A 23,371-nucleotide genomic window follows, 5' to 3' on the forward strand; every position below is an offset into this window, starting at 1 on the left:
TGGAATCTCCTTGTCTTGTGAGTTCAACTTGTGCGACTCTGCGATATCAGCGGTCTTATGATACCCAATTGTCACATAATCCTTCTTTTCTTCTTTGCATTTGAAGCATCGGCCTTCCTTCGGTCTTAATGACTGGAAGCTCCCGGGCATACAACTCGGCCATGGCTGCGAATCCGAACACCAGTGGAGCATCCGCGAGTACATGAACGATAGCCAAGTCATCTTGATTGGGGTATATTTTCATTTCTCAATGAGATACGATCCTCATTTCCAGCCTACGTTCTCTTTTGAGCTTCGCTTTGTTTTGTTACCATTGAACATTGTGTAGTTTTGTACATCAGAAACTGCATGGCAGCTGTGTTAATGGTGGGAGTACATAATGGGTTTCAGACTGCCAATCTTGATGCTAGTGTCATCTCTAATCCCCCGGGGAACCCTCCTCTGCTCGGCTATTGTTTGAGTGCATTTTTCATTCGTCAGATCTCACGAATTTCCTTCACTTTCTTGTCCAAATAGAATTGTGAGCTAGATGAATACAAAGTAATTGAGACTACAAGTTCTCAGGGAGAGGCTGATATGTAATAGGTCTACTGTATTACTCTTGCAATGGGTTTAGGCACGCTTATTCAGTGTTATATGATATATATCATTGCAGCAAAGATCTCCCAAAAGCTTGTAGGTAGCAGTTCTGTCTGTTCAAACAAAAGCAAAAAATGAGGCAGATCAGACTAAACCGAACCAACGCCGTCCAAAGAACCCAGAAGCCAAGGCCCAACCATTCCCTGTCCCAGACACCAGAGATCAGCAAGCACCGTCTGGCAAGGATGGGCACTGAATAGTATATACCTTCCATCGACTGACTTGTTTGACTCGGACAATTCTATGCTCATCACAAACTAAATGAGAGAGGATCTGTTAGCTGCCTTCCGCACGAGATATTTCAAGACAGCGGGCGATCCCTCCGCAAGATGCGCAGGCGCCTTACCATTATTATCCGTCTCGGTGACGTCCGCATTGCCCTGCTCGACGAGAATCTTCACGGCCTTCAGCCAGCCGGCTTTAGCCGCGAGATGCAGAGGAGTCAAGCCACCAGGACCCAGCGCGTTAACGTCGACTGTACTCCTGGAGAGCAGCAGGCGGATGACACTCGGCATGCACTTGCGCAACCAGTAGTGGTCGTTCTGGCGCACCGCATGGTGGAGCTCCGTGAGGCCCCATTGATCGGGGATACCAACCTGGATTCCATGCTCGAGCAGCGCGCTGGCGATTGATAGACTTCTCTCCACAATCTCTCGGCCGACGTATTCCATTGATTGGTAAACCGCCTGATGGCTGAATTCGAGGGCGGCATGGAGGGCGGTTTTGCCGGCGTGGTCCCTAACGTTGATGTCAATACCAGCTGTGATGAGAATATGGGCGAGTTCGGCACTGCCCTCGTAGAGGGCTGACCACAGAGCTGTCTTGCCTCTTGTCGACTGGGAGGAAAGCAGCTCAGGGTACTTCCCAATGAGAAATTCAAGGACATCTGGGTGGTCGATATTTGTCGCAGCATAGTGAATCATCGTTCTGCCATCTGGGTTGATTTGACGAAAGTCTGCACCTTTGTCAATGGCGGCTTTGACGACGTCTAAACTGCAACGACTAGCAAGGGTAGCGTGGACGGTGCTGTCGCCGGCGATGTCAACACCTGCTATGATGAGAATTTTGACGAGTCGAAGGCTGCCGTTATAGATGGCTGACCAAAGAAATGTCCTGGCCGACTGGGAGGAAAGCAGCTCAGGGTACTTCCCAACGAGGAATTCAAGGACATCTGGGTGGTCAGTATTTGTCGCAGCGTGATGGATCGACGTCCTGCCATCCATACTGGTTTGTCTAAAGTCTGCACCTTTGTCAATGGCAAGTTTGATAACATCCAGGCTGCAACGACCAGCGAGGGCGTGTATGACCCTTACCTGAGTATAATCGGCTCCAATGCTGATCAGCTTTTTGACTGTCTCATCGCCCATTTTTGTTGCGTCAAGTACAGGCGAGGTATATGGCGCGCACACGTCGTTCAAAGCAGGGTCTGCACCGTGCTCGAGCAGAAGGTTCACGATTGGCTCGTCCTTGGCGCGGACTGCCAGTGAAAGCATGCGGCATCCGTCCAAGTCATATGCATTCGGATTGACACCTGCTTCTAGAAAGTTTCTTACCTTGTTCAGTTGATGACGTTTGATGGCTTGGACGAGTGGCTGGGAAGGCACCCTGTGCGTCCGTTTGCGAGTAAGAATACCCTTTCCATCCTCGTGAAATCTGATTCGCTGGTTGTACTCAGCTTCATCAGCGAGGGCATGCTGCTTGGCAGCTCTGGCCAGGGGACGTTGCAACGTACCGTTGAGTCTCCGGGAGGTTTGGCCGAGACTGGCCACTGATAGAGGATCTAGGTGGTCAGAGATCGCCAGGAGGAGTTCCATAGGCAACTGCTCCAGCTGTGGCATTCTGCTTAGGGAGTCGCTTTCCACTTGAAAGATGTCAATAAAGGTGGTTAACTGCACGGATTGTATAGAGGATTGTATGATTCTTGAAGGGTTGGGTGGTAAGTTGGTTGGAAAAGATACAGCACATCTGTGAGCTCTTGCACTTGCTTTATATTCTCCAAGTAAGACATCCTCACATATTCTGTGCTTTTCTGCACGACTATGAGACAATAACTTGTGAGACCAACAGAGGATTTGGAGGTACTTGACAAAGATCCTTAGAGACATTGTTCATTGATGCACCCTATGGGTGGCCCATATGAAAGACTCTTCGAGGGAAGTTGCAAGACTGCCCTTCCCAAAAACTAGATTCTCAACGGCGAAAACTTTTCCTCAACGGCGACTTCAACGTCGAGGATGAAACTCGAGCAATGACCGAAAGAAAGGGATTGTCCTTTCATCTTTCTCGAGACATGCCTTTGTCCGTTGAACAAAGAGATTGTCAATGGCCTTGTACATGTTTCATGACTAGAGGAGAATGAAGCCTCAAGCCAAGGGAAAGAGATATCTCTCAAGGGTATCGAAGGCTTCGGAAGTAGCCGCAGCATGACAGAGGTGACAAAGAGCCAACCCTCTTCACTGATTGTTAGTCAATCAATGCCCTTCTTCCTTTATCAAGGCATGGGCTGTAAGAGACAATGTGTCTCTATTGTAAATGAATGTATCTATGTGAAAGTCCAGGCAAGGGAAAGGCCAATAGCTCGCAAAGTATTGTCGGGAAAAAGCGATTGATCATGATGCTGAAGATGAAAGGGCAGAAAGAATGCAAACAAAGCACATGATTCCTACCGGGACAGTTTTGCCCGATTGGGAAATGCGGATCGACTGATCCAAGAAGATGCTTCGAGCGAATACAGTCTGTTATCCATCGATCCGCTGGCCTTCCCCGCTCCCCGCCTCGGATCTTGAGATGTATCTGTAACTCTATCCTTACAACGGTGACATCATGATAGATATCGAAGAGCTGAAGAGTCACCATGAGATCTCGACGATCGCTGGCATCTTTTGAGATATAACAGTAGATGAGAGGAAAACTCGCTGTCTTGGTTTGGCACCATCCTTCTGACACTGGATGCGAGGAAGCCGGATGGTTCTACGACATGCGCAGTGGCATGCTGAAAGCTCAGTTCATTCCCTGCCACTGCTACCATAAATCTGAGTGGTCAACGCTAACGTGTTGCAGTACAATATAAGAAATCAGATCCGAAGGTTTATTCTAACCAATGCTATGGTCTTATCATGTTGCTCTCAGCTTCGTCCCTTATCTGATATCTGCTTCTCCGCACCAAACGTAGTAAGTTCAGGCAGGCCACGATAGAGCATATCTTTGGAAACACGGGGTACAGAGGAGCCCTGCTCGATCTCACTTCTCGTTGATTGCTTTTCTTATACCGCAGAAGAACCCCTTGCACATATAATCGTTTCATGAGCCTTGAGGCAGCTTTCGTCCCTGCCGAACAGACGTAGCCACATGTTGTATGTCCTTTTTCATTTATATATCGCTTCACGAGACACATGAGAATGCAGATACTCGGTATGCTCGGTGACTGGTGGTTGTGCGGTCTGGCTGTGGCCGCGCTCGTCGGACTTTACTTCACCTTCGATGGATCCAGACGCAGGAAAGTCTGGCCGAGAATAAGTCTTCGGAACCGCAAGACGTCAACTGCTGGAACGCCTCCAAGATCCATATCACCCGACAAGAAGCCGGTGATCGGTTCCCTGTCCCAAGTAAACTATGCCGATGTTTTACCACCACAGCGTCGGCAGGCCCTCGCTGCCTTGTCAGAGAACTCGGCACAGTTGAAAGAGATTGACGAAGCCGAAGTCAGACGATTTATTCTGCCAATGACAATGGATTACCGAAAGTGTCAAGAAGAAAGGTATACTCCGACGGGGTTCTCAACCGAGGAGATCGTAAAGTTAGGAGACTTCCCGGACTATGCAGCCCTAAGTGGTGTGCCTCTGCCCCAGCCATACCATAAGTTTGTCATTGACAAGGCCCTACCGAGGCCATACCGTCCGTTCCGGTGGGCCTACCATCAAACAATGTGTAAGCCTGCCTGACCAGCACCGAAGTGTCCATTAGAAGACCCTCACAAGCAGATTAGGAGCTGACAGTCATTTCTCCTGCGTATAGCACTAACAAAAATGGAAACGGACTGGTGGATTGAGCTCGAAGGCACATACAAAGCTCGAATCGCGCAGCGCAAGGAATTATACGTCAAACACGGTTCATCAGTGCTCCGCTATCTTCCAGGCTCTGAATTAGCTTGCAAGGAATTGATGGAAATGGTCTTGCAGTTCCTGTGCGCCCGGTATCCTCAGTACTTCTCTCTAGAGGGCAAGAGGATATTAAAGAACAGAATCCTCGACACCGAGCAAGACATCAGAGCGAAACATCCTTTGGAAATTCTTCTCGACAATGTACCAGAAGACTTTGCGATCATGCTGCGCGACGAGGAGACAGGCTTCTATTTCCTCCGCGCGGCAGTGGTTTGCTCTGCTCTGGGATGGAACGTTGGATTGAAAATAGGACTTCAGCTCCATCAAATCCACGGGGCGATTCCGGACTATAAGGAAAAGATGCAATTCTCTATGGACCGGTAAGTCCAAGGGATAAGGAGAGTCGCAAGCCCAAGGGGTCGCTGACAAGTTCTCCGCTAGGTTCTTCACCAAAATGCCAACAGACAAACCAATCCAGAGAGGGTCCTGGGGTCTAGAGGTCGGACAGCCTCTGTATATGCCCCCAGGGGATCCTCATGAGAAACTTCGTCTGTCTCAAGACCCCAGCCTGCAGTTGGCCGATTGCAATCTGCGAGTGGACTGGCAGACACTGAGACGTCTGCCTCTGTCGGCAGCTGTCGTCTTCAATTTCAAGGCACTATTCACGCCCGTGTCCGAATTCCGTGATGAACCATGCGTACCAGCCTTGATAGCCAAGGTCCTCAAAGAAGGAAAAGAAAATCTCATGAGATATAAGAATACATGGCACGTGGAGCATGTCGTGCTTCCGAAGCTTGAGGAATGGGCGAAGGAGCAGGAGGAGCAAGGTCTCGTAGACAAAAACTGGCAAGTGGCTACATTGGACGAGAGCCCTTGGTTCAGGAACTGGGAGGACAAATGGCATCGCCAGCAAGGTTTTTGATCAGTTTGTTTGAAGTGGTCTTTGTTTGAAGTGGTCCAAATGATGTTCTTGATGCTTCTGTATAATCTTTATTATCAATGGATACCAGCTGCTCCTAGCTATACACATACCTACAGCCAAACAAGAACGTAACCTACATGATATGTAGAGTCGAGGGTATACTGAAGCAAGAATATCCGTCATTCTGCACAAACATCATCACCCGGTGGCGGTTTGGTGAGGTTCGTCATAGAGTTCTGGACTCGATTGGAGGTCATTGTTTTGCAAAGGAAGTTCCAGCAATAATAGATATTGACTGTGGTTCCTTTAGCTTCGACTGTGACTCTGGATAGCTTCAATAGGCACCTGGCAACAAGGATGCCTTCGTTCGCTTGCTGACGAGACGACGTCCGGTCTGTCTAGCTCGCGCCACCCAACGGTGGGAATACGCAGGAGCTGAATCCCCAACGGGCTGCGCATCAGTCCGTTTATTGAGGGATAATGGCGGCCAAGGATTGTAGTGTGTCAAGGGATTTTCGAGATGCCGATTATGGGGCCCAGTGACCGCTCACTCGTCCTCAACGGCCCCGTTAGACCGTGACTCGCTATCGTGGCTGCCTTGCTCACTTTCCTTATCCAGTTCTTCCAGTTCGTCCGCCAATGGACTGATACGCTCTTCCAACAAATCCAGATCCTCCAACTGTTGCCGTGCCGGTAACTTCCAAAGACTAGTACCGCACACACGGTCCTTCGTCAGAAGATCGTCGACAAATTGATCCATATAGGTAAGCACAAATGTGTCGCGTACTCGTCGCTTCAGCTTCCGGTAGTCGAGGAGGAGAGGTTCCAGTGTCTTGTAGACGTCGACCGGGTCAAATGTCAAACGCACGTAGAACGCCGCCAGAGCGCGGAGGTATTTGAAATCTCCCCGTTGTCCAAGCACACCATTCCGAGCCTGCTCCTCCGCCGTGGCCTCTGTCTCTTCGTCACTGCCTGGATCGGTGTAGTTGAGATATTCCAAGATGATTTCACGCTCGGGGTTGAGTTGCAGCAATTTGAACGCAAGACAGAGAAACGGAGTGGGTTTCTCGGCGACACCATATGTACCACCGATAGATGTCAATTCGACTGCGCGATCGCAAAGTGTTGCCGCGTTCAAACCGAAGCACTGTTCTTTCCAGTAATATGAGTCTGTAATGCGGTCACGAACGGCTTTCTCGAACAGTGTGGAGGGGTTGACACCGCGGACTAGGGGTCCTGAATAGCCCCGATTGTCCAGGAGAGTACTCGCATCAGCACGATGAGACGACATGTTGAAAAGAATCGGGAAAATCCCGATTGTGGACGCGACTTCAAACGTTGTCCGCGAAGAAAAGACGAAAGTTGGATGAAAAGCAGGAAGATCAACTGTGGCTGACTGGCTGTGGCGCGGAGGCTGTGCCAAGACGGACTCTTATCGATAGTCGCACCGACAACCAGCCCAAAGGTAAGCGGAGGCGCTGGTGATGCAACCTGTCTCAGGTCTGCTATTAGCAGGTTTGGTGGCTTCAAATTAACAGACCTTTTATCCAAAGACAATGTTGATGTTTATGCTATATAATTTAATTGTGTATAGTGGTGTTTTATAGTCGCGTGTTGCTCAATTCATGCGTCGCAGTCGTTCGTGTATTTCAGGAACACCAACACATATTACCCGAAACGGAAACTAGATCACGACTGACTGATGCGCACTTCAAGTTACACACAATCATGGTGCTTCTGACCTCCTCAACAGTCTCAGTTATTCTCTCTACCAGCGTGGTCTGCCTATTTACTCTTCTCCTTTTTCTGTCTGGCTACGTCCTTCAGCAGCAATCTGTCAGAAGCATCCAGAGTGCTCTTCGACCTCCCGAAGTTCCAGACCCGGTCACTGGCCATAGATCAGCATCGTCGTCATTTGAAAAGCGGCAGCAAAATCTCCTGTCCGATTTGATTCCTGAGAAGCAACAAAAACATGTCGCTCATCATGCGCAACCTGGAGCAGGAGGCAACTACGCATACCTCCAACTCCTGTCTTCCCCCAATCCATCCGATATCTGCTCCGCAATCCTCTTCTTCAAACAACTCGCCACAAACGGCACGGCAATCAATGACCGATTATTCATGTATCCCCGAGAATGGGATCTGCTGTCATCAGACGAGGTCCCGCACTCCGTCACAACAGCTCTTTCTCTGCTCCGAGCCGCAAGCATCAAATACAACGTCTGGCTTCTCCCCATCGACATGACGGCGGCCACATCCGCAGGCTACAAACCGACAGATACCAAGCTTCTTCGTCTAGGCCAGATCCAGTTCATGCAGTACGACAGTGTACTGTATGTCCGAACACCGGGTCTGTTGCTCAACACTGGCAAGTTAGACGAGATGCTCCTCTCCCGGCCATTGCCCCTAAAATATGACAAGAATCGTCCCGAGTCCTTCAAGAATGAAGCGTGGATTCCCATGCCTCTTAGGGCGGACCGTGATGCCGTTCTTCCGCCAGTGTATCTGATCACGGTCAACAACGTGAAGAACGGACAAATCGAGGCGCGAGGTCATATCCCTAATGTGGCTCTCCCGGGCTTTGGGGGCCTGGTTACCAGTCCCAGGGGTGTTCACGCACCTGAGGACAAGGGTAATGAACCCGATGATGAGCCAGGGTATGTCTTCTTTGAGCAGGATAAGGAAGGTCATGTTCAGTGGGCGCAGAATCCGTTGTTCGGTGCCTGGAGAGCACAGCAACACGAAGTTTGCGAAGGCGTCGACTTTGATGAAATCACTCATGATCATGATTAGCAAAATTTCTCTGATGATCGTTCTTGTGACCATCTTACGTGCTCTTGTTTTGGTTCTTGGAAGGCGTTTGGGTATATTCATAGTTTATGGCGTCATCATTTTGGGAAATTAGGAGTGTTCTACCTTCTTGTATATATATACACGAATGCAAATACGAAATATCTCATTATTCCATATCGCGTATCTCTTATTCTGGGAATTGTTTGCCAAATTTTAAGATTTAGTATAAGTAAGCACTATAGTCTACGACACTGGTCTAGATGTCCAATGCCGTTCGTTGCGCTATCATGAACAAAGGTCGTCACACGCGATCAATGAATGCCATGATCCGGTGCCCCTTAGGATAGCCTAAACAGAATGAAACATCGAAGTCTGTCCACCTCAAACAGGAGCGAACAATATGGCAGAAATCTGCCGGGATATATTATACATGCATGGCAAGAGCAAAAAATTATCGAGGAACGTTGATCTCGTAGCCTAGCAAAACCTCGGTGGTATTGCCTTCCCAGCCTCTATTACCACTTGTCGAGATCATAAAACGACAAGCCTGATCAATATATAGTTGTGATATAGTCCCCGTGCGGTGCCCAGGGATGATGAGAAAAGGTACAGTGGAATGGCGGCTGACTTGTTCGTGTTTCAAATCGTACAGTCGAAGAATATCATGCGACGCACTGGAACAATTGGTCAGCCAGATGCTATGACGCAGGAGAACAAAATACTGTAGTAGCTAACGAGGAAAGATAGAAATACTACTCACCAGACAATATGTCGTCCATTGGGCATCGCCTTGAGCGCCGTCACCGGTCCACTGCCCTGGGGAAATTTGAAGGTCCTCTCAGGCTCTCGTAGACCTTTATGGAGACTGAATTCCTCCACAGTTCCATTTCGACGCCCTGCATAGATATAATTCCCGTCAGGAGACCAGCATGCATTCATGCACCATGGTGGAGAGTTGTAGGGTGTGATCCGAGCAACGGGGTCTGCTTGCCGTCTGTCCCATACTCTGATTGTGCCGTCGATGGATGCGGCAAGAAATGTGTGGTCTGTTACTACATTCGACTCTTGCTGTGCTGATGCAGCAGACTCCTGGGCCTGTGAAGGTGGCTTTAATTCTTCCGCGTGTGGTAGACCATTCGTCACTGGCTGCGAAGAAATGTTCGGAAGATCAGTCTCCAGAGGTTCGGTTTTGGGGTTCGTCATGGTAGTGTCTGCACTTGCGTTGCCCTCTGCAGTCCCATTCTGTTGATCCATCACGTCAGGCTCGCCATGTGCATCTGCATCAGCATCGGCATCCGGAAGAATGCCGTTGGCAAGTGCTTTGCCAAACTCATCATCCTCGTCTATTCCAAACGCATTTCCCGATGCACCGGCACCTTCACCACCCCCGCCATCTGCATCTCCGAACAATGAATCGGCGCCGCCAAAGAGTGAATCTGCTGGGGACTCCGCCTGCGGGTTTACAGCAGCGCCACCTTCACCTAAATCGTTCGACGTATCCACGAAATTGAAGCTGTCAGTTCCGCTGGCATGGTAGTTTGATGAGTAGGTGCCATTCGTCTGAGGCAGCTCTGATGTGTCTTTTGGGACAGGAATAGACGATTCTGGCCGAATTTCGAGCGCCGCGATCTGCCCGGCGCTGGCACCGGCACCAAAGACACGCCGTGTCTGTCCAGTATTCAAATCCCAGTCGAACACTCGCTTGTCCCAGCTACCAGATAGCAATGACTTCTCGTCTGGGGTCAGATGCAGTACCGAGACGGCCGAAGTATGCTGTTGCAGGAGAGCGATCTCCTTCCCCTCATCATGACGAACTGACTGCAGACGGATACTGCCCGACTCCAACCCCGATAATAGCCATAGGCCTTCGCTGTGGCTAGCTAGGGAATAGACCGGTGACACTGCATTCCCATCCATGCACTCCCAGTATGTCATCAACACGCCCGCCTTCATTACGCTATCGACGAAGGGATGTCGTTGCGCCACGGTCAGCATCAATTTGCTGTTGATCGAATCGACCCAATTGAACTTTCGCACGTATCCATCAGACCCTCCACTAAACACCCATCGCATGTCGGCTGTCGCTGTTACTGCATTTATCGATGTACTATGAGGTGCGGCCGTGGTCGGTACTATGTCGTAAGTGGATGCTGTTAGGCATTCCGGACGAGCTGGAGGGTGAAAGACGGAGGTCAAGTCGGATGTGATGTTTGTGGAGTCAGGGGAGGTCATTGGGATATCAGGGTTCGCTTGAGATGCGATACCAGGCCCTTCCGATGCGTGGCTGGTATTCGACGGGCTTTCCGCATCTTGATCGGCCTCGGCATCTCCATCGGCATCATTATCATTCCCTGCCTCATCTGCGTCTCTCAGAGCGTCTTCCATTTCATCGTCCGAGCTTCCATCTTGCGAGCCTATGTCGCCTGGCCATCAGTAACTCTTTCAAGAATCGTGGGATAACGGGCGAAGGGCTCACCCGCAAGATCTCGATCATCGTCGTCCCCAATTGAGGTCATTTTGACGTCGCAAAACCCCTTGCTCCCGAGATTCGGTGTCGCAAGCACCGAATTTATGAGCTGAAGTCTATTCTCAATGCGCCAATCGCTATACAGTCCGAATAGTTGCGATTTGCAATAAGCCGTAGTGATGCCTCTGGGGTTGGACGGAGGAATTGCTGCGAATCATGGACTCATGGCTCGATTCGGACATGAAACCACTCCTCCGGGCTTTGGAGAAATAAATCCAGTAGCCACAGTATGGATATTTAGGATTTGATACGAGCCTTCTTATTCATGCGCCCAATGAAGCCATGAATCCTCTCTCCGACAGAATGGGCCAATATCCATCGGGTTCCCCAGATGTCAGTCACGTTAATTGCCCACCTCCTGCCTAAGGCCACAACTGCCTATCTTGGGTTAGCGCCATGATGGGATATCAGAACCGCCAGAAATCTCAGAATAGTTTCTCGTCCACTGATCTCCAATGAGATTTGGTTACTTCTTTGAAAAAATGGTCTAAACCATTGAGAAAGAGAGAGCAATTGATATGGGCCTTTCAGGGTAGTGAACTATCGCAAGGGGCAAACAGATTGCAAACGAGATGGAACCATCAACTTGTATAGGCGACTGGACCCGACGAAATAAGTCTGGGATAGCACATTGTACTTGAAGGGTTATTTTGAGTCCACTTATCTCAATATATTTTATGCATGCAAAAGCTGTCGCATCCAAGCGTAGCCGCACGTTTCTAACCAGTGTCGGCATAGAGAAGCTTCGCCGTATATGGGATGGTAACCGCTATGGAAATACAGAAAGGCCTGAAAAGAGAGGAGTACAGTCCTGGGGAATATGCTGAACTATTGAGTTCCGATTAGCGTCTGGAATTGCACAGACGTTTGCTCATACAAAAGACGAAAGGAGGATGATGAAGACACGGACGGACTGATAGGACAGCTTGATTTCGTTTGCATCTCAGTATTGTTTCCCTTGTATAATCATCCCTTATCTTTCTTTCTCGGAAATGTTGTTCCATGAAGACTGTCACTCTTTCCTTGTCTCTGTGAATACAAACTTGATTTCCCCTTCACGTCTCTGTTCCATTGTACGAGAGCTTCGCTATATTTTGCAGCTGTCATCCACTACTGTCTGATCCTCAACTCGCCGAATAGCAATTCCCTCTTGTCTACAACACTTCGACCTCATCATCCAACTTATTCCTGTTCCGCACGGACTTTTCTCCTTAAGCCTCAAGACGACAATAGCCAAGATGGATTCGGAAGATGAACCTGTTACATACTCCTCGGGAGGACTTCACGAGACTCTGACGGAGCTGTCCATCAGTCCCAATTCCGAAGCCAACCTAGCGATCAGAGAATATTGCCTCAAACAGGATCATGGAGAGGAAGACCCTTGGCTCCAGAAGCCCGAGATACCAACACCTGAGGAGATTCTACCGTCATCTTCAGACGAAGAGTGTGTGGAGCTCATGCCTAACAGGATAGATGGTCCCTGGAGCTCGAAAGACTCTTACTTGAGGGCACACTATGAACTCCTTCGAGAGGATGCTGTTGCTCCACTGCGAGATGCTGTGGCTTACGTCCGTAACGACCACCATATGGCGGACTCCCAAGCTGTATCGATATACGAGAAGGTCAGTCAGTCTTCATTCTTGCTTCATATCCTTAGGAAAGTCGAATAGCTGCTTACCAGAATCTGGCTTAGGTTTATATGACTGGCATCACATTCGCCCAAACGGGCATTGCATTCCGAATCCGATTCTCCACTAACCGATCCGGGAAGAAGATCGTTTGGGAATATTCTAAGCGGTTGATCGCTGGATCAATTGTTGCCCTGTCTCCTGCAAGCGACTCTTTCCGAAGCAAGTGTGTCATTGCTGTCGTTGCTGCGAGACCCCTGGAAGGAGTCAAGCAAGAGCCTCCGGAGGTTGATATCTTCTTTGCCCAGCCCGAGGACGCCAATTTCGATCCTCATGAGGAATGGATTATGGTAGAAGCGAGAACAGGCTACTATGAGGCTATGAGACATACCATGACTGCCCTCCAGAGACTAAACCGCGAAAGGTCAGTGAACCTAACAGGGAAAGTAACTCAGAACTAGCTGATCCCGCATCAGGTTTCCTCTAGCAGATCACATATGCGGCCTGAATCCCGATGTTGATGCCCCGGATTATGTCAAAGAGTCCCCTAATGTGGACATCGAGTCAGTTATTGGCTGCACCGACGAAGAGAAAAAGATCAACCTCTTGGAAGGTTGGCCAGAATCGCCAACAGGTGATCTCGACAAGTCACAGAGGGCAGCTCTGAAGCAGATTCTTACCAAAAAATTAGCGATCATCCAAGGGCCCCCAGGCACAGGGAAGACACATGTTTCTGTGATAGCGTTGAAAATTCTGTTGTCTAACATGCATCCTCATGATCCTCCTATCGTAGTTTCATCTCAAACAAATCATGCCTTGGATCAACTTCTGCGACACATTTCGGTTTTCGAGAAGGACTATATTCGCTTAGGAGGGAGAAGCAGCGACCCCGAAATCAAGAAGCGCACTCTGTTTTCTATCAGGCAAAATGAGCCGGCGATCACAGTCCAGGGCGGCATGTATGGTCCGTCAATGAGGAAATACAAGACTCTAGTGACAACAATCGTGGAAATGCTGGAGGCTTTCAGTCAAGAAGACGATGGAACACCTCTATCTTCGAAGCTCTTTGCGAAGCATGGGCTGCTGAGCGCAGAGCAATGCGATTCCCTTGCAAAGGGAGCTAAGGGTTGGGTCCGTCCTGGTGCTGAAGAAGATAGCGATCCTCTCATTGCATGGCTCGGAGACCAAGTGGTCAAGTTCCAGGTAACATACATGAACGAGAACTTCGGCTTCGACGAAAACGAGGTAGACCTTGAATATGAACAGCTCAAAGAACTCGAGGCGGAGCAAGGGATTGAAGAGGACGACTACGAAAACCTTAGAGGACAATTCATCTTTCTGCGCGAAGCGATGTGTGGATTGGTTCCTTCCAATGTTCCAGAGGCAGACAGTCTGGACCAACTGAGGCACTCTGATATGTGGAAGGTCCCGCTCAAGGCACGTGGTGCGGTTTATGATGCGCTTCGGAGCCAGCTCAAGATGATGCTCTTGGAACAATTCCGAAAGCTCGTCGCTGCCTACACAAAGAATTGCGAAGATCTTCGGATAGGAAAGTGGGAGCGAGACCACCTCATTCTCCGGAAGGCCAAGATCATTGGTATGACTGCGACAGGCCTGAGCAAATATAGGGCCCTGATTTCCAGTGTGAAACCAAAGACCATCCTGATCGAAGAAGCAGCCGAAGTCATTGAGGCCCCGATAGCCGTTGCCTGTCTTGACTCGGTCCAACACATGATACTCGTGGGCGACCACCAACAGCTCAAGGGTCATTGCGCAGTGCAAGACCTTGAAGGCGAGCCTTTCCATCTTGATGTGTCCATGTTCGAACGGCTTGTGAAGAACGGAATTGGGTACGTTACTTTGAGGCGCCAAAGGCGTATGGTGCCGGAAATTCGCCGCCTGTTGGAACCTATCTACGAGGAACTGCGAGATCATCAGAGCGTCCTCCGGCGTCCAAAAGTACCGGGAATGGCCGACGTCCGATCTTTCTTCTTCTCGCATAGCTGGCCGGAAAGCAGTGACAGCCTGGCGTCCAAATACAACGTGATGGAGGCGGAAATGATTGTGGGATTCTTTGTTTACCTTGTGCTCAACGGCGTTTCGGTCGACAACATAACCGTTTTGACGTTCTACAATGGCCAGAGGAAGAAAATATTGAAACTTATGAGGAATCATTCGTACCTCCAGGGTCAGTATGTCAAGGTCGTGACAGTCGATTCATACCAGGGAGAAGAGAATGACATTGTCATTCTCTCCTTGGTGAGAAGCTCAAACGCAAAGGGCATCGGGTTTTTGTCGGTGCCGAACAGAGTCTGCGTAGCACTATCCAGAGCAAGGAACGGGCTTTATATCTTCGGGAATGCACAGCTCCTTTACTCTGCCGATGATCTTTGGCGGAAAGTGATCACCATCATGGCCAACGAGCGCCCTTGCCGAAGTATTGGATTCCAACTACCTTTGACGTGCCAGAAGCACGGCAACACTACTCTCAACCAAGGTTGGTCTCTCTGTTCATACAATAACGGTCTCAAGAATTTATGCTGACTCGGGGTGTTTGAAGAGCCTGCGGACTGGATAAAAACGAATGGTGGGTGCCGACAACCCTGCGAGGAGCCACTGGATTGTGGACATAAGTGTGCCCTTCAATGTCACAGGTGAGCCATCAGACGGTTCTCACGCCGAGCAGCTCCCACTGACGCAGTGTCTTTCAAGCTTCCCCCATGATCTGGTCCAGTGCGAACAGCGTTGCAACCTCCGAATGCTCTGTGGTCATGTCTGCGACAAACCCTGTTCAGAAAATCATGACTGTTTCTGCAAGTGCGAGTTGAGCTCATCAGTCTTATCAGAAGTGGAACCGGCAAATGTGGCAGGGGCTGCGATTGACGATCGACCGAACGTTTCGACGGAGGAAGAACTAAAGAAACAGGCAATCAGAGGCTACCAAGAATTTGCGCAATGGGGAGCTAAGCAGCAAGACATTCTCTTGCTCAGAAAAGCAAACCCCAGAAGCTTGGCCACGATGCAGAGAGAAAACCAGAATGTTATTCTGACCAGCAATTCCAGCTCAACGCGTCATAAGAAAGGAAAGAAGAAGGCCTCTGCAGTCTCTGCTAAAAAGGCCGGGATACCGAAGGCCGTGCCAGAGGGGACGCTTCTGGACGACTGATCTGTCGAAGTCAACAGGACAAGTTGATAGTGCTTGTGACAGGTATTCGAGGGAACCTATCCTGGTGAGTTGCACGATAGTCAGCAGGGGTAGAAGAGGAGGAAGAAGTATGGAGCAGATCCAGCCCAGGCGTAGTTCCAGCGATATCATATGGAAAATCGAATTGAGCGTTCTTTTTCCCTGCCAAGGCGTCTGTGATCCCTCAGATTGTTGTGTGAGAAGGCTTATAGGGTTCAGGAGCAGAGAAAGTAAGGACCATCACTTGGTCTTAGATACATTAGGGCTGCCTTTGAGGAGATGTAACCACCATTCCTACCCACAACCCACAACAATAATAAGTAAGGTAGAACAGCTGCACAGGTGCTCAATTTCTGTAAAAGGCAATCGATACTTGCAGGTAACCTGAACCTTGGAGATGGAATCCATGGTAGCCTTAAGGTTCTGACCCACTCTATGGAAAGGAACTCATCATGGAACTGGAAGCTGTGCTGTATCTAATCGATATTATCTACCCGAGGGTCAACCGATCAAATGATTTACTCCTGATATTCGCCGTGTCTAGTTGATATGGTATATCCCCCGTCCGCTGGCCATCCTGCAGTCAGTTTGGGAATGGTGCTGTTTTACTGTTGTTTGTTGTTCTGGTTCAGATACCAGCCAGTACTTGCTGGGTACTTACTACTACTGCGTAGGCCCACCTACTTACTGCCTTCCATGTTTTTGTGGCCCCTTTCATTTTCTCAGTTCAATTTATGCCTGGCATCTCAGCCCACCAATTGAAATCCAACGCCCAGGCGATCCCCATCGTCCGTCAGCCTCCACTTACTTACCTACCTACATTACGGTCCTTACCCTTGCCTGGTACCTATTATTATTCACCCCCCATCTATCTAACTGGTCTAGTATATGGTCTGGATCGAACAGTCGAGAATCTCACCTGTCCCTTTCTTAATCCTCACTAGCTCGGTTGCGTTTCCGGAACTTTCCCTCAAGCATGGATGTGTTTGTGTCACTTCGTTCACTATTGCTAGTACTTCCTAGAATCATGCTGCGGACTCCCAGCCCTCTCAGGTACTTTTCCTGAATCTTCTGGCTGGCTCGATACGGTAAACAAGCCACATAGCCACTCAGACACCTGCACCATCCACACCCCCTCTTTGGACGGCTGATTACCTGGTTCCCTGCCGCCTCTTCCCTCCGATCAGATTATGAAATTCAGACTATCATTACTTGCTTCGGATTTCCATTGTCACAGAGGTCACAATACCTGACCGCTCGGCCCTATCCACATGGCTGAGTTTGTCCGTGCTGAGATCTTGGGTACGAAATTCGAATACACTACGAGGCATGTTTGTTTCCCGCTCGTTGCGCTTGGTCTTGGACCAACAGTCACCGAGAACATCAAGTTCGTCAAGCTAACTACTGTGACCAGATATGTGAACCCGCAGCCCATTGGTATGGGGTCTTTTGGCCTCGTCTGGTATGTACTTACTGCGGTGGCATTGCCGCTGCTTACTGGCTCTTGAGACTTCTGTGTCTCGTTACTAATAAGGCGTCAACCACTAGCTCGGCGTTCGATCAGATAACCCAGCAGCCAGTTGCTTTGAAGAAGATTATGAAGCCTTTTGACAGCTCGTCTCTGGCTAAGCGTACATATCGGGAAATCAGGTTGCTAAAGTATCTCCGACATGAGAATGTATGGCGTCCTGATTCTGTTGCTGAGAGGAAGATTGACCCTGAATTCTAGCTCATTTGCCTGCGCGATATTTTCATATCTCCTTTGGAGGACATGTAGGCAACTATTCTCGTGGCATCTTCGCCTTCTTTGTTTTTTAATGTCTTTTGCTGGTATACTGATATTACCGGGTTAGCTACATCGCTACAGAACTTCTAGGGACGGACCTCGGACGCCTTTTGAGCATCAAACCTCTTGACAGCAAATTCTCACAATACTTCATCTACCAGATCTTAGTATGAACATCAAAGCTGAGGATGACACCGACGTGCCTTGCTGACTGTCAACAGCGAGGCCTGAAATACATCCATTCCGCTAATGTGATTCACCGTGACCTGAAACCAACCAACATTCTCATCAACGAAAATTGCGATTTGAAGATATGCGATTTCGGTCTCGCCCGGCTGCAGGAGCCCCAGATGACCGGCTATGTTGCGACCAGATACTACCGCGCCCCGGAAATCATGCTAACCTGGCAGAGATACGGAGTTCAAGTGGACGTTTGGAGCGCGGGCTGTATCCTTGCTGAGATGCTACGGGGTAAGCCGCTTTTTCCTGGGAAGGACCACGTTCATCAGTTCCACCTCATCACAAACATCCTTGGGAATCCTCCTGATGCGGTGATTGAGAAGATCACCAGTAAGAACGTAAATGCACTTGACTCACCAATCCAAGATTCCCCTCCCCACTGATTTGGCATCTAGACTGTGAACTTTGTGAAATCTTTGCCGTCACGAGAGCCTCGAGACTTATCGACTGTCGTCCCGAAAGATACTGATTTCGATGGTAAACACCCTTTGCGGAAGATAAAAGAATGGCTGGACACAGATAATGACACACACCTTTATAGCCATTGACCTTCTTAAGAAGATGCTGGTTATTGACCCCGACACGAGAATCTCCGCCCAAGACGCTCTGAGACATCCCTACCTGGCTCCGTATCATGATCCTACCGACGAGCCTGTAGCTTCAGGGCATTTCGATTGGTCATTCGACAGCGCAGACTTCCCAAAGGAGACTTGGAAGATTATGATGTCAGTATTTGCGTTCCTTCTACATTGACACTTGATTAATGTGTGGCCATCTTCATAGATATTCTGAGGTCCTTGACTATCTCAATGTCAACAACCCAGCCGACCCAGCGCCATTTGATCCATCTACGCCCTTTGATCCAAGTGCTCTTGAGCGGGAGTTTTCAGAATTTCTAAGTGAATCAGGCCAAATCTAATTTAAGGCTGCTCGGTTGCGCAATCTCAAGTCGCTCATTCTGTCCAGCCGGCGAAATGACTAGGTAATGGTATTTTGCAGATGACGGATCCATGGAACAAGGAGATTGTCAACCCAGCCTCAAAAATCAGTTATCCAACCGCAGGACCGGGACAACTCAAAATAATGCCATTCCGCCGAAAGCGATTCTCTCATGATGAAATTGACATCACAGCGTCGACCCCTCTTTCTTAACGTCCGAGCGAGATATCCTAGCCTGATATTTTCATAATGACAATGAATCTTGATGATCCTTTTTACTTACTCCTTCACTTGCTTTGTAGAAGGGCTTAACCATTGTACAAGATAGGACAATCCTCTTTTTCTCGTGTTTGTTCCAATACTACTAACAGGTCCCGCCATTGGCTGGAGGTAAGCCATCAGAACATGGACTTGAGTGGCCTGACTCAACGTCTTCAGGGCTGTGCTGTTTGATATCGCTTCAAGTGGTCCCATTCTTATTCATATCAAAAGACAACATGTTTCTCAACACTCAAACCCTCCTGCTCGGCTCTCTCGAACTTGCATTACTCACAAATTCAGTCACTCCAACGCCTACTCCTGCAAACCACCCTGTTAGATGGCGCCTCCATCTCTATCAGAATACCCGCTGCTCGGGAGTAGATACGTTGTACTCCGGCTTTGGCTCGCTAAAATGCGAGAATGAGATCTTGAACGGTGGTGCGTTGGGTTATATCAGTGAGATGCATCAACCGCCTTGCGAGGTGATACTGTTCAGCGATGAAAAGTGTAAAAGGTCGATTGGCACTATTGCGTCGGATAGTCCGAGGAAGTGCCAGGTCCCCAAGGTTGAGGGGAAAAAGGCTGAGATTCGCAGTTTCGAGGTGAGGTGTTAGAGACAGCGTGATTGATTACATGTCTTGTCTGTATTATGTATGGGTTGATTGCAGTATACAAAATATGAGAGATAAAACATAAAACATATAACCGGGCAATGGATATAACGAAATACTCCCGAAAGCAGAATTTAACGAGAATCACGAGACTGTACCGCTATTGTCCGCGCACGAGAACGCTTGATCAATCTTTCCGTTGCGGTAAGCATCCATGATCTGTACCACTACTCCATACGTGCCCCCGATAGTCATAAAGACCCCCAGCAAAATCATACCCACATGTAGACTGTAGATTATGAGCCGGCCCACGCTGCCCCGCCGGTAGTGCTGGTGACTATAAATCCACAACCACCCAGGCAAGCAGATCGCCAACGGCGAATAGCAGAGGCTCCCCACCAACGCAAGCACATACGTGAAGATGGGGATAGCGCTCGCCAGAATGAATGAGATGGCAGACAGGGTTACCGTACAACCCAGCCAGGTCCCCCAGTGCACGAGGGTGTTCGCCTGAAGATGCCTCGAATGCCGCAGGATCCGCACGAAGAGGTACTTTGCGCCGACGTGCACGTACAGCGCGCCGCTGACGACGAGGCCAGGGAGGGCGATACCGTACGCGACGCGCTTGACTGTCTCGCCTGCGCTGCCGAGCGATGGGGAGGCGATCCACCTGCCGCACCAGGCGTAGATGACCAGGCTGAAGGCGAGGTAGGAGGTCGTCACGAAGCTCATGCTCAGGTACACGGCTTTGGGGTAGTCTCTGGGCTTGCGCATCTCCGAGATGACGGGGAGGAAGGCGGAGGTTGCGGCGCTGGAGCAGAAGATTGTTGCGGAGGCGGTAATGCCTGCGGCGAAGGTGGGATGGCCAATGGCGCGGAAGCCGAGGTCGAAGGGGCCGGTTTGGGGGGCTGCGGCGGGGCGATCGCGGGTTGTGACGCCGATTCTGCAAGAGTTGGTCAGGTTTTTTGCCCGTCTGCTGTGTGAATTGGCGAGGCTGCGTGCTGGAGGATAGCTTACACGATGATGAACACGGCAGCGAAGACGCTGAAGAACCCAACCCAGGTGAGCCAGCCGACATGGGCGAACTTGCGGACACTGGCGAAGAGGGCCACGATGGCTGTTGAGACGAGAGACCAGTACACGGTGCACATTGCATGCCGGGACAGAGCATTGAAAGCTGCCGAGACGCCAATGATGCCGGAGGAGGCAGTGATCACATAGGCTAGGATGAACATCACGCCTACGATCTCTCGCATGAGCGGGCCCCAACGGCCTCCGGCCAGATGCACCATGTCCACGATCGAATGGCAGCCGGGATATGAGTTTCGGAAGTTGCCCAGGACAATAGCGCCATAGGCGTTGAGGACGCACCAGCCTACAAGGTTGACGGCTCCTGGAAACGCACCTAGGTCATACATGACCGAGGGAATGGAGAGGATACCGGTAGCAAAGATCACTATAGGGTTTAGTCACGACATGAAATAGTGTCAAAGCAGATATGCATACCCTTGAGGAAGATGACAGCGGCCTGGAGCCAACCGACAGTGCGAAAGTCCACCTGGCCCTCTCCTTTCTTGAAGATCTCAAAGCTATCTTCACCGGACTGGTACTTCTCGGACTGGGAAACCGCAACATCGTCTGCGAATGGTTCAGCAGGCGAGATCTTGAGGTCTTTGCCCTCGGCAGGAGAAATCGACATGATGGTCGAAGCTCGGTTAGAATGATGTTCGAGTTTCACCATATGTGTCGTGGATGTTGGATTTTTATATACCCCATCATCGCCAATACTGCTCGATTGGACAACCAAACTGGAATCAGGACAAGCGATAAGGTTTCCCATTCAAGCAACAACCATGATATCTCATAGGGCAGTGATAAAACTAAACGGTCTCAGCGTGCTGGTCCACATTCCCCATGAAGAAAAGATAAGAAGATGGAAAAGGCTAAACCCCAGAGTTGGAGTAACGGTCAGCGGGAAAAGAGATGGGGTAAGGAAGATTGACTATCATTTTGAGGATTACAAGCCGTACCTGCTAGTCACTAATATTGGAATCTGGGGTATTTTCATTATCTGCAGCTTTATTTTGGCAGTTGGAGTGTTGGAGAGTGTTGGAGACAACCCATCCAGGGCTAGTACTAGAGCACGCTTGAAATTAATCCCTGGGATACTTGTTATCCATTTTGGAGAATCGTCAATTGACTAACTAAGGTAAGCGATTCTGAGTAATTATTTCTTGAGAATGGCTCCCGGTTCGGCTGGCATGAGCGCGCCTGCAGGTGCTGGGTTTTCCTTCTTGAAGATATCGCAGACCTGCTCCATAGTCACGAATTCCACTCCGTCGTGCTTTTTAAAATGCTCGATGAGTCTCTCATGCATGAGAAGTACCGGTGGCCGCCCAGAAACGTCCGGATGGACCGTGATGGGGAAAATGAATGTGTCATACTCCCGGTAAAAGTAGTCAAAGTGATCGCGCCAGATGTCTTCCACATCACGGGGGTTGACGAATCCATGACTGTTCGAGGCTGCCTTGATGAACATCATTGGAGGCAGGTCGTCGATGTACCAGTTTGCGGGGATCTCCACAAGCCCCGTTTCCTGACCGGGGATCAGAGGCTTCATCCACTCTTCTGCTTTCTTGCTGTAGTCGATCTTGGTCCAGGAATCTCCTGTTCGCAGGTAGTACGCTTGGCAGTCTTCGTGGCTCATGCTGTGGTCGTACTCAATTCCGTAGTCCAGGAGCAATTGAGCCCCTTCTTTGCTCGTTTCCCACCTCGGCCTCCGTATCAGCAGGAGACTATTTGCAACATACAGAAAAAGAACCTACCACGGGGCAACGCTTCCACGAGGCGGCTTTCCGCAGAACTCGGTCAACATCCGGTAGGTTTTATCCAGGACATCCCGCTGCTGTTCGATCGTCATATCCTTCGGGTTCTCATGCGAATACCCATGGAGACCGATCTCATGGCCAGCGTCGCGAACTGCAGCCATGTCTTCGGGGAATGATTCTAACGAGTGGCCTGGGATGAACCATGTTGCCTTGATGCCGTACTTGTCGAAGAATTTCAGAAGACGTCTCGTGCCGACAGTGGCAGCCCAAACACCTGCTCATGGCCAAGTCAGCCATGAGGAACCCGTAAATCCGCATTGACCGCATGAGTCACCTCTGCTGATGTCATTTGTTGAGTCTTCTCCTCCATAAGAACCCAGCCAGCCGGCAACTGCATCGACATCGACACCGTAAGTGACGAGAACACGCTTCTTGCCCATTTCTGCAACTTTGAGCTGGTAGCGAGATTAGAAGGTTTTGTTATCGGATATGCAAATGAGAGAGTATAACGAATGCTAAATCGATGGCGAACAGCCACAAGAGCGGGGTTCTCCAAGAATATAAATTGTTGCAATTAGAGGTTTTCCCAATTAGTTGTAAAGGTTTCAACAAGCCAGTCTTGTGTCGTTCGGTTGACGCTGTAGCTAAAATGGCAGGACTTGACGCTTATCAGGCCATGCACTTCTCTTTTGCGGAGATTCGGATGTACCCCTCAACCCGACCTGATAGCAGTGGAGCTCATGATGGCTATTCTCATATGGTAATGTTCATTCGGCCGTTAATCATTGATAACTCCATCGTAGAAGTGGGGTTTGACAAGGAGAAGACTCCAAAACCCCCATCTCCAACATGCATGATAAGGGGAGCTGTCTGTGCAGTTGGAGTCTTCCAGTTGGAGTATCTGTCATCCTTC

At 49.7% G+C, this 23,371-nt stretch overlaps 9 protein-coding genes across 9 annotated transcripts; 4 read left to right on the forward strand and 5 right to left on the reverse strand.

Annotated features, from left to right (window-relative positions):
• Nucleotides 1-896: 896 nt before the first annotated feature.
• On the reverse strand, nt 897-2,477 carry ALT_6725 (F-box domain and ankyrin repeat protein; the record flags this gene model as incomplete). The annotated part of the gene is made up of 1 exon (XM_033561883.2): nt 897-2,477. One exon carries the CDS (start codon nt 2,475-2,477, stop codon nt 897-899), a length of 1,581 nt encoding a protein of 526 aa, XP_033417774.2.
• A 1,560-nt stretch (nt 2,478-4,037) lies between these two features.
• Nucleotides 4,038-5,661, forward strand: ALT_6726 (heme-dependent oxidative N-demethylase family protein; the record flags this gene model as incomplete). Its single annotated transcript, XM_033561884.2, has 3 exons — nt 4,038-4,566; nt 4,654-5,119; nt 5,181-5,661. 3 exons carry the CDS (start codon nt 4,038-4,040, stop codon nt 5,659-5,661), a joined length of 1,476 nt encoding a protein of 491 aa, XP_033417775.2.
• Nucleotides 5,662-6,208: 547 nt separating this feature from the next.
• On the reverse strand, nt 6,209-6,952 carry ALT_6727 (PRP38 family protein; the record flags this gene model as incomplete). The annotated part of the gene is made up of 1 exon (XM_033561885.2): nt 6,209-6,952. One exon carries the CDS (start codon nt 6,950-6,952, stop codon nt 6,209-6,211), a length of 744 nt encoding a protein of 247 aa, XP_033417776.2.
• A 437-nt stretch (nt 6,953-7,389) lies between these two features.
• ALT_6728 (glucose N-acetyltransferase 1) lies at nt 7,390-8,454 on the forward strand (the record flags this gene model as incomplete). Its single annotated transcript, XM_033561886.2, has 1 exon — nt 7,390-8,454. The coding sequence occupies one exon, from the start codon at nt 7,390-7,392 to the stop codon at nt 8,452-8,454; it is 1,065 nt and encodes a 354-aa protein (XP_033417777.2).
• Nucleotides 8,455-8,905: 451 nt separating this feature from the next.
• On the reverse strand, nt 8,906-10,970 carry ALT_6729 (WD40 repeat domain-containing protein; the record flags this gene model as incomplete). Its single annotated transcript, XM_089600122.1, has 3 exons — nt 8,906-9,128; nt 9,215-10,877; nt 10,931-10,970. 3 exons carry the CDS (start codon nt 10,968-10,970, stop codon nt 8,906-8,908), a joined length of 1,926 nt encoding a protein of 641 aa, XP_089455584.1.
• A 1,249-nt stretch (nt 10,971-12,219) lies between these two features.
• ALT_6730 (DEAD/DEAH box helicase family protein) lies at nt 12,220-15,775 on the forward strand (the record flags this gene model as incomplete). Its single annotated transcript, XM_033561888.2, has 4 exons — nt 12,220-12,603; nt 12,675-13,033; nt 13,086-15,106; nt 15,456-15,775. The coding sequence occupies 4 exons, from the start codon at nt 12,220-12,222 to the stop codon at nt 15,773-15,775; spliced, it is 3,084 nt and encodes a 1,027-aa protein (XP_033417779.2).
• Nucleotides 15,776-17,064: 1,289 nt separating this feature from the next.
• Nucleotides 17,065-18,738, forward strand: mpkC (mitogen-activated protein kinase mpkC; the record flags this gene model as incomplete). Its single annotated transcript, XM_089600123.1, has 8 exons — nt 17,065-17,255; nt 17,342-17,471; nt 17,523-17,566; nt 17,647-17,746; nt 17,801-18,157; nt 18,215-18,296; nt 18,361-18,544; nt 18,603-18,738. 8 exons carry the CDS (start codon nt 17,065-17,067, stop codon nt 18,736-18,738), a joined length of 1,224 nt encoding a protein of 407 aa, XP_089455585.1.
• A 1,036-nt stretch (nt 18,739-19,774) lies between these two features.
• Nucleotides 19,775-21,329, reverse strand: ALT_6732 (putative neutral amino acid permease; the record flags this gene model as incomplete). The annotated part of the gene is made up of 3 exons (XM_033561890.2): nt 19,775-20,573; nt 20,648-21,086; nt 21,137-21,329. The coding sequence occupies 3 exons, from the start codon at nt 21,327-21,329 to the stop codon at nt 19,775-19,777; spliced, it is 1,431 nt and encodes a 476-aa protein (XP_033417781.2).
• Nucleotides 21,330-21,857: 528 nt separating this feature from the next.
• ALT_6733 (polysaccharide deacetylase family protein) lies at nt 21,858-22,898 on the reverse strand (the record flags this gene model as incomplete). Its single annotated transcript, XM_033561891.1, has 3 exons — nt 21,858-22,401; nt 22,456-22,732; nt 22,793-22,898. The coding sequence occupies 3 exons, from the start codon at nt 22,896-22,898 to the stop codon at nt 21,858-21,860; spliced, it is 927 nt and encodes a 308-aa protein (XP_033417782.1).
• Between the last annotated feature and the right edge of the window lie 473 nt (nt 22,899-23,371).

The sequence above is a fragment of the Aspergillus lentulus genome, assembly GCF_001445615.1.
Source record: "Aspergillus lentulus DNA, contig: Alt12, strain: IFM 54703, whole genome shotgun sequence".
In the NCBI taxonomy this organism is placed as follows: Eukaryota; Fungi; Ascomycota; class Eurotiomycetes; order Eurotiales; family Aspergillaceae; genus Aspergillus; species Aspergillus lentulus.